This window comes from Pteropus vampyrus, unplaced genomic scaffold, assembly GCF_000151845.1.
Source record: "Pteropus vampyrus isolate Shadow unplaced genomic scaffold, Pvam_2.0 Scaffold32, whole genome shotgun sequence".
NCBI lineage: Eukaryota > Metazoa > Chordata > Mammalia > Chiroptera > Pteropodidae > Pteropus > Pteropus vampyrus.
In genome coordinates this window covers 10,837,066-10,846,550 of record NW_011888813.1, presented here as the reverse complement: position 1 = coordinate 10,846,550, position 9,485 = coordinate 10,837,066, and the positions used below count along the sequence as shown (strand labels likewise).

The 9,485-nt window shown below is 53.1% G+C and overlaps 1 protein-coding gene across 4 annotated transcripts in view; it reads left to right on the top strand.

Annotated features, from left to right (window-relative positions):
• Positions 1 to 6,544, top strand: part of TTC7B (tetratricopeptide repeat domain 7B) — a 223,778-nt gene extending 217,234 nt beyond the window's left edge. For all 4 annotated transcript variants that reach the window (XM_011357140.1, XM_023528861.1, XM_011357138.2 and 1 more), the window contains one exon: positions 5,567 to 6,544. In XM_011357140.1, the coding sequence (XP_011355442.1) occupies positions 5,567 to 5,788 (222 nt within the window). In that variant the 3' untranslated portion in view covers positions 5,789 to 6,544. The remainder of the gene's footprint in view (positions 1 to 5,566) is intronic.
• The last annotated feature ends 2,941 nt before the right edge of the window (positions 6,545 to 9,485 follow it).

The following is a 9,485-nucleotide window of genomic DNA, read 5'->3' as shown; positions in this document are numbered from 1 at the left end:
TGGGGATGTGGAAGGGGCCTGGGGGCTGCATGCCTGGGCTGTCAGACCAGCCTGGCTGAACCAAGGGGTCCACACTGGGAAAAGGTTGGATCCAGCTGGTGGTGAGAATAGTTAGTTAAATGCTCACCTCAGGAGTTAGGCCTTTGATCTTTAGGGAAGAGAGGAAGCAGGGCCTGTAGAATTGAAGAGGGCATCAGTTTCTTATATCTAAGAGCACGTCAAAGCCAGGGAAGGCCTCTCAGGACAAAGACACGTCCAGGTCCCAGCTCACCTCTGGCCAACCTGCCAACAACGCTGGCACCAAACAGTGGCTCAGACCTCAGCCGGAGCTTGTTCTGGTTGATCTCATCGTGTGATGGATTTCTGAGCTGCTCTTGGCTCGCTGGGGCATTGAGGAGAGGCCGATTTTTCCTCCCTTTGCCTGGCCTGCGCTGGCAGCCCCTGGCAAGTCTGTGACGTCTCCCTGAGCAGCTCCAGCTTTAGGAATTAATTCCACTAAACAGATTGCTCAGGAAGCTTCAAGGTCATCTGGAAACGGCAGCCTGTTCCTACACTCAGCATATAAGTCCAGGTATGGGCTGGAAATTTCCAAGCCTGCAAGAATCCTAGAACACTAAAGAACCACAAAGACTCAGCTGCCCAACGCCGAGGGTGATGGGTCACATTAGCCCTTCAGCTGGTTCTCTGCAGGCTTTGGGCGGGTCGGGGGGAGGGGTGGCAGGTAGACATACCCTGAAACCCCCATGGTAACCTACGCCCAGATTCATTGGCCTGCCACTTTCTAAACAAAATGCCCAGTGAAAGTACTAGTGTCCTCGTCCCCACTCCAGCAGGGTAGGGGCAGGCCATTGCTTCTGAGAGTGGTGACTTCTTGGTCTCGCTGGGTCAAGGTCCTTCCCCCTCCTGGGTCTCCATGCTCATTGGTCCACTTTCTGGCTAACAGGACCCCCTAGTCCTTTGGCACCTGTAGCCATCCCAAGCCTCAAGATTACGGCCGGCCTTTGGGCACTAAAGGGAGGCAAGGGTCCCTCCCAGTCCTTGAGCGAATCTACAGGATGCTCCCACACGCCAGGCTGAGCCCTGGAGAGGAGCGATTTCTCAATCGTGGTTGTGAGAAGGAGCGACAGGGTCAGCCATCAGTGGTTGGAGAAATGAAAGAGAAGACACAGCAGGGCAGACGCCCATTTGCTGTTGCTCAGAAGGAACCGGGTTAGTGCCCGAGGGTCTCCAGGCTTGTCTCTGAAAGTGACAGAGGCAGCAGAGGCGGCAGCGAGTGAGAGGACATGGTGGGGAGGACGGGGGCTCAGGCCTCAGGCAGACCCGGGCGGGCCTGCAGCAGCACGCGCACTGGCCCTGGGACCGTGGGCAAGACACTGGGCCTCTCTGAACCTCGTCTCCTTGGATCTAAAGTGGTGGCGATATGCGAAGAGCCCAGCACAACTGTCAGGCGTAGTGTCTGGTGGGGAGAAATCGCTCTGTGCTGAGGAAGACAACAGCATGGGGCCAGCTCTGCAGCGGTGGAGCCTAGCGGGACCTAAACCGTGGTCTCCACCTGCAGCTGAGAACCAAGGATGCCTCTCTCTGTCTTACCTGGTGGCTTCTCACCCATCACCCATTTGCCAAACACATGCAGTGTGTGTCTCTCTGCTTGGGAGAGCCACTCCGAGAAAGGTTGTGTGTATCCAGTACTTTCGATGCACCGAGAAGGTCACGCCTTCTAGGACTGCGATGCGGGTTCTTTTGTAATCTTTCCATGCCGCTGCTGGCCGCCACCACCCAGACCCCTCCTAGCCTCACTTCTCTGTTAGATAAATCGGAATGTTCTAGAGTGAGCGCCCGCTGATAACCTCCCCAGAAGAAAGGAGGCAGGAACCCATCAGTCCTCACATCCCGCATCCCGTCGATCGCAACCTGGGAAAGCGGCCTCCCTTTCTTTCTGGCCGACCTCTGAGGTTAGGAAGTGAAGGTGCCCAGCGCTCGGATTTCTCTAAAGGAGGACCAGAGCATTGCCCAGGCGATGGATGTGACTCTCACCACCGCCACCCGGGCTTCACCCAAATGGGTGTCGGGCAGGCCTCGGGGAGGTAGGAGGTGCGCGTCCCGGCCCAACTTTGTAGTGGGGAGCTGTACGCCCGGGGGGAAGAGAGCCTCTAGGTGCCAGAGTTCACTCACCTTGCAGAATGGAAGAGGAGCGCCTAGTGTGTGGGGACGTTCTCTGCCGCAGGAGCGGCTCCTCAGCGGTGAGCAATCCAAGCGGACCTTGTACCCAGGTGCGCACTGTCCTGGCCATGCCCTTAGGAAACTGCTTTGGGGTCCCCAGGTGAAAGAAATGAACTAACACGCAGAAGCACTTCGCACGGGGTCTGGAATGGCATAAACACTGCGAAAGCACTCGCCGCTGTGATTGCTATTAATGTTCGTCCCTCCAGGAAGCCCCGGTCCCTGCCGGACATTCGCGCCTGTCCTCGGCACATAGTCCCTTATCCCCTAGGTAGATGGACAGTGGGAGTGGGGGCTGTGAGGAGTGGTTCTCTGTAGCCTGGGGAGTGGTTCTCTGCGGTGGCCTTGTGTGCAGACAGGTAGGGCTGGGAGGCTTCTGCTGGGGGTCCCTGTGAACCTGACCCCGCCCAGCCTTGGGAAGGCAGCTGACAGCCGGTGCTTCACACTGGAGAAGGGCAAGGCCTTGCAGTGTGAGGAGAGCGCATTTCAGAAGCCAAGGTGAAATCCCGCATGCGAGCACTGACTTCCGGCCACCTCTCTTGTTCTAAGGCTTCAAAGAGGGAGCCATCCTTGTGCCTGGCCCTGGTCACCCTCTCAGAGCCTTTAGCTCTGGCAGATCCAGTCTAGATCCAGTCTAGGATGGGAAGGGGTATAGGAAGGATAGGCCTGTAATTAAAATGTCTAACATGTCTCTGTTGAGAAATTTATTTAATATAAGGAACTCGGGTGTTAATAGTTGAGAGCTGTTTAGTAATAACCCAGTTTTCTTGAGGTCTGCTTATTTTATAGCTTTTTTTTTTTAATTTCAGTTCTTTTGGCCAGCGCATGTGTATAACCTGTGCATTAATGATCCCATTTTACTCCTGGATTTTGTCTTATTTTTCCGCATGGATTGATATAAAACGTTCCTACCCAGGGACTCAAGGACATTGTTAAGGCAAATCTAGATGTTAACAAGAAAGGAAACAGGTGATGTTTTCTTTCAGTTTTCCACTCAGAGTAGAGCTGACCTTGAAGTCTCCTCAGGAGGGCTCCATGAACTGCCTCTCCCTCCCAGAACCCGGGGGTGCAGAGAAGACCCTCCACATGTCACACACTACCTGGGCCCATGGGTCTCGCTGACCATGATCTCCTCCCAGGGTGGCCTCCCATTTCCCATGCTAGGTGCTCATAGATGCAGACGATTTTCAGAAATCAGACTGCTTTTCAGACCCTGAGATGCCACATCCAGGGCGACATGCCCTGGGGAGAGGTCAGCTCGAGCAGCCCTCAGGGCCTGGACCTGCTGAAGGTGCCCCCTGCCTTCCTCACAGAGCTTGTCTCGAAGGCCAGACCTCCTCAGAGTGGATCCCACCTCAGAGTGGGACCCATGGTGCCCACTGCCTGTGGCTCAGGCCACAGCCAGCCCCCTGGCAGGCTCGTTTATACCACTGGACTGGCTGCTCTGAGAGCCGACCCGCTGCCCCTTGCCCCTTGGTGAAGGGTGGAATTGAGAACACAGGATGACTCATCAATTTCATGAGCCGTGAAAAGAAGTACAAGGCTTTCTTGGGAGATTTAGGATGAGCTTTGAAAGATCAGCTCATGCCACCTTCTTGGGTGGGAAGACCAAGCATTGTGAAGATGAAGGCCCATGTTTCATGTAATAATTCACTATATGACAAAGGCAGCACCTCTCCAGAGTGAGTAGAGGGGAGAATTAGCTAGTTTGTGTCTAGCAAAGTAGAAGAAATGCAGTTAGATTTCTATCTGCCGGAGTAAACCAGACCATTATCTAGAGATAGTCAGATCACAATAAATGGAATTGTTCATGTGTCAGTTCTTTGCAAAGATAACTTTCTAGGCTTTGAAGATACATAGATAGATACTTAGATGATAGAAAGATAGATAGATAGATAGATAGATAGATAGATAGATAGATAGATAGATAGATAGATAGATAGATAGATGATAGATACATACTGATACATAGATACATAGATAAGTAAATTAATAACCAAAGATCAATGAATTGAATTTAAATAAACTAAAAATCTTTGTTTAAAGAAAAAAAGCTCAAAAGTAAAAAACAGACGTGATAATTACGATAGCAGATAAATATCAGTCTTCAAAAAGACTTCTAAACAAGGCATGAGAAGTGTTTAACTTCAATCGTTATTGAAAAAAGAATGCAGGGTTTCATAAGGAGGGATATTCTGAGCTTACAAAATTAGCAAAAATAAAGACTAATGATAGCGGGGGCAGGGGACCAACCCCTGAAACTGTCGATGGCCCCAAAAGTGGCATGACCCTTTGGGGATATAATTTGCAAAATATTTGGAGAACCCGAAAAAGAGGCATATCCTCTGATCCAATAATGCCACCACGGGGAAATTTGCGCTAAAGGAAGACCCTCCAAATGGTTGTCAAGCTGGTCCCACCGAGCTTCATCCCAGGCCTCTGCGAGGAGCCCGCAGGGGACTCTGGGCTCGTCCCCGTTGACCTGTCCCCGCCCACAGTTACTTTTTGTCTGTTTATACCCAGCATATGTGGGTGTTGTCAGTAAGGTTCCATTTAACCAAAGGTTTCCAGATTCAAAATCCGCTGGTCTAAAGGAATGAAAAGGCGCTTTCTGGAAAAGTGTCCATGACAGAGCGATTTACAGTGGTAAAGAGACGGGATGCAACCTCACCGTCTCCCCGCGAGGGAGAGGCTGAGCGGATGAGAGCGTGTCCGTGGGATGGAAGAGTAAACACATCAGTTGGGGAGATGTGCAGCTTGGGAGCATGATTATGGTAAAACATTTGAGGACCAACGAATACACCCTGACTAACACTGTGAAAAGTGACAGCTGTGCCTGGGTCCCGCCTGGACTGAGCAGGGAAAGATAAGATCAGGGGCTTGCATAGGTTAGGGGACTATGAGCAATTTTAAAAATTCTTTTCTAATCATTATGATAATAATGCCACAAATGACGTTTCTTTAGGTTATTTAAAAAAAAAAAAGATGACAGACACCCTTCTGTGCAGGCAGGTGTCAGCTGGTACATGTGGGACAGCCCATTGAGTCAGTACAGACCATGGCCGTTCTGATTAAGTCACTCCTGGGTGTTAGCTATTCAGATGAACCATGTGAAATTGCCATTTTTATCATGAAAAAATGGCTGAATGTCGGCAACTTCATTTGGGTTAAGCGACTATTTGGACTGTTGCCCCTGAGTGCAGGAAGAACTTAAATTTAATGTGTGCCCATCCCAAAGGAGATGTATGCCTACCTCTAAGAAACCTGATAAAACTCAAGGACAGAGGAGCCCAGAGCTGGAGAGTCTCACTGACCGACCGTCTGTCTGTCTCTCTGATGCCTACAGGCCCTGATCCTGCATCAGCTGGGCCGCTTCAGTCTGGCGGAGAAGATCCTCCGAGATGCTGTGCAGGTGAACTCGACGGCCCACGAGGTCTGGAACGGGCTGGGCGAGGTCCTTCAAGCTCAGGGCAACGACGCGGCAGCCACCGAGTGCTTCCTGACCGCCTTGGAGCTGGAGGCCAGCAGCCCCGCGGTGCCCTTCACCATCATCCCCCGTGTGCTCTGAGCGGACGCCCGCCAGCCTCACTGCCGCTCAGGCCAAGGAGGGTCCCACCTGGGGTGCCCAGAGAGGACGAGTCTGCCACACCCAAGGCCCTGGATGACTATGCGACCGACCGCAGTGAACTAACCAAACAAACCCCGAATCATCGCTCTCCCCACGTGCGTTCCTGTTATTTTCGCCAGCCCAATGATTGTTTTCGAATCTCTTGACATTGTTCAAAATGGATTATGTGCCATATTTTGTTAGTTGACATCTGAGTTTTAAGTAACACGATTATGGAATTAATCAGCAAATGTAGAAGAATATATTCAGTTAAAATTCAGTGGCAGAACAGATTATTTTTATCAGAGCTGTAAAGAAATCTGTCCTCTCTCTCATCACCACTCCTGCCCCACCCTTTGCCCAGAAACCAAATGTGAATCTTCTTTTTCCCACCTCAGTACTAGTCCACGCCGGGACACCAGCTGACAATTTCTTGGTTTTGTTGTCAATAATTGTACCATGTGATGAATTACTGTCCTCACTTAGAACAAAGCCTGAGTCCAAGAATATTTATATTTTACCAATATATGCCTGTTACAAGAGAAGGAAATATGAGTTATTTAAGTTTAACTTTTTTATGTGAATTCAGAGTTTATTTATCAATGGAAATATGTACAAAGAAGCTTCAAATGGAATATTTGCCGACATTCCTTATACATGACAGACACTTGGCTAAATGGGAAGATGCTGTTAATAATAAAATGATTTTTAAATGGACCTGTAGCCTGTGTCGTTCGTGAAAGCCCACAGACCCAAGAGAGCTTAATACTCAGTTCTTGGGGTAGGGAGCTGTCTGCCCCTGGGGGCGGCTGTGGATGGGCCAGCCCTTGGCACTAGGAGGCTCTGCCCTGATTTTAGTGTGGGAATTCACCTTTCCCAAGGTTCTCCAAGTTACCTGGGATTTGAGCGTGTGACTCATGCCTGGCCAATCAACATCCAGCATTCGCTGCACACAGAGGATCAGGAATGAGCATGTGACCTGAAACGGTCCAATCAGAGTGGGAGCTACAAGGAAAGGCTCTCAGTCTCCTACTGGACTTAAACCTGGGAAGTGAGGCTAGAGCTGCAGCAGCTCCGTACCACCGTGAGGAGGGGGTGGTGCCGAGAGATGCTGGGGATAAATGCAGAGCTGGAGACTGAATCCAACAGAGTGGATAACAAAGACCAAGAGCCAAAAAGAACCTGAGCAAGATTCTGCAATCCCCTGGACCTCCTCGGCTGAGCTGCTGCGAGGCGGCCCCACCTTGCCAAGACCCGAGGAAGTGTGGAGGGCCCGAGCTCTGATCTCAGGTACCCTAAAGTCTCAAGGGCCTCACACAAGCTCCGCACAACCTCCCTGACTCACTGGGCACTAAGGCAAGGGGGCAGCAGGTCTGGGGAGAAAACAGTGAGCAGGTGCCTACTCACTGGGCAGAGCCGGTAGGCGCCCCAAACTCAGCACTGACCCGCCCAGTTCCAAGTGGTCATGGCATTTGCAATATGAGACACTGGCAGGAAAGGGCAGGTGTTTATGGGAGGGTCAAGGCCCAGCTTTGCCATCCTGTGCAGAAGTGGGGAGAGGCCTGCCCACATCAGGACCTGGAAGGCAGGAGGCCGAGGCTACCCAAGGATAATGGTCCATGCACCAAACCGGCCACCATCTCCCAAGCCCGCTCTGTGCCAGGCAGGAGCGCTAGTGCTGGCTCCTGTCTGCCTGCCCCCCATCTGTCCCGTTTATAGTACCTGTCTCCCTGGAGAGAACCCCCTCCCCCACACTCCATCCACATGGTTCATGGACGAACACATGGGCCTGTGTCGCCAACCAGAGCTGAGATATACGGCCCCTAATTTCAGTGACTTGGTCAGGTGTGGGCATGTGGCCCAAGCTTGGCCAATAGGAGGCACCTCTGGGACTTGTGTTATGGAAATATTAGCAAAGACAGCCTCTTTCTGTTGGGCTTGATGTCTTGATCTTGGCCTGGGCTGCCGGTGGCCATTTGACACCATGTGGAGTGGCCTGCTTGAGAATGACGGCAGTTCAGGAAAAGAGAGCGAGGAGATGGAGAGACGGGGTCCCAGGGTCACCCCCGGAGCACGGGAGCCCTGGGCTTTTCCATCATGAGCCAGTGCATTTCCCCGTTCTGCTTAGAGCAGAGTGGGTTTCTACTTCTGCCCAAAAGGGGCCCGAGAAACACAGGGAAGTACCGTCATCCCTGACACTCTCCATTTGGGAACTCTTTCTAATCACCTCAGTCCTCTTCCTTAACCCCGCTGCCCACGTGCCCTACACCGTGCCCTCCAGTAAGTCTTGTCAAGTCTCAGATCCCATCGCAATCTCTCTACCTCCCCCACCGCCGTGGTCCCAGCCTCAGTACCTCTGGCTGGACCACCACAGTGTTCTCCCTGCTTTGACCTGTACCCCCCGTCCATTCTCTGACAGCCCTAAGTGTGCCCTGGAAGGTGAGGATTGGATCAGGCCTCTGCCCCTCGAATCCCCTCCACGGCTTCCCCAGCTCTCTCCCAGCACCAGGCTCCAGACTCCAAGGGTCTCTTCTCCTTCTGCCATCTCTCGCTGCTCCGTCCTCCTCCCTACTCCTCCAGCCTTCTGAATTAATGAAGTCATTCATTCATTCATTCATTAACAGATGAGGGAGCAGAAGCTGAGTGGGTAAGACGCCTGCCGGAGTCACATGGAAATGGTCTGGTGGAGGCGGCATTGAGACCCAGGCCTGAGGGATGAACCTCTGAGAGGGGGCTGGGGTTGCCCGGCTGAGGCAGTCTGGGTCAGCGCAGTGTGGGCAACACTGTGTATAAGACACCTGTGAAGCCTCCACGTGTGGAGGCAGCTGACCAGGCGAGGCTGGAGCATAGGCGAGAATCCAAGCCACGTGCTCAAGCAGCTGAGGGGCGATCGGCAGCCTCAGGCAGGGGCCCAGGTGCTTGTGGGTACAGCCAGCGAACCTTAGGGGTTCTCCTCCCAGGGCTCCCATTTCTCAGGCAGCTAGAGAGCAAGCTGAGGGTGAAGGTGGGGAGTTTGGGGGGAGTGGGAGAGCTGGTGGACCAGGGAGGGGACGAGGGAGACCGGGAGGGTGAGAGCAAGCCCTTCGTCAAGGTGCCCAGCCCCTCCCAGCAGAGGGGGCTGGCACGGCCTGGGTTCACTCTCAGGGCTGAGGAGGAAGATGAGCTCAGGTCCCCCCAGTGGGGAACCAGGGCCTCTGTACCCTGTGCCCCTTATCTGTCTTCATGGCCCAAGAGAGCATGTACACATCCATGTCTGTGACCACACGGATCAGTCCCCAGACTCCTCCAGATGGCCACTCAGATCTCCTTCGTGGTCACACAGTCATCCTCGGATGCCTTGTCCCACAGGAAGTACATCTGCCCACAGGAAGTACCATCCTCAGCCAGTCTCCCTCCTCGTGCTCTCCGGGGATTGCCACGCTCTACCCTCGGGCAGCCTCTCGCCCCCACCCCTCCCAACAGCCCCTCCCCAGGTCCCCTCACAACCAGCACTGGCTAGGATGGGCAGTACAGCTCTGCTGAAGGCCACCGCGTGTCCCAGCATCTTCCATACCTCCCTGCCTGTCCCGCCCCCAGGCACCTTCCCAGGGAGCCCCTCGCTGCCCAGCTCACTCCTTCCTCACCTCCACCTGTCTCCCCCCTCTCCTCTCCCCATGCC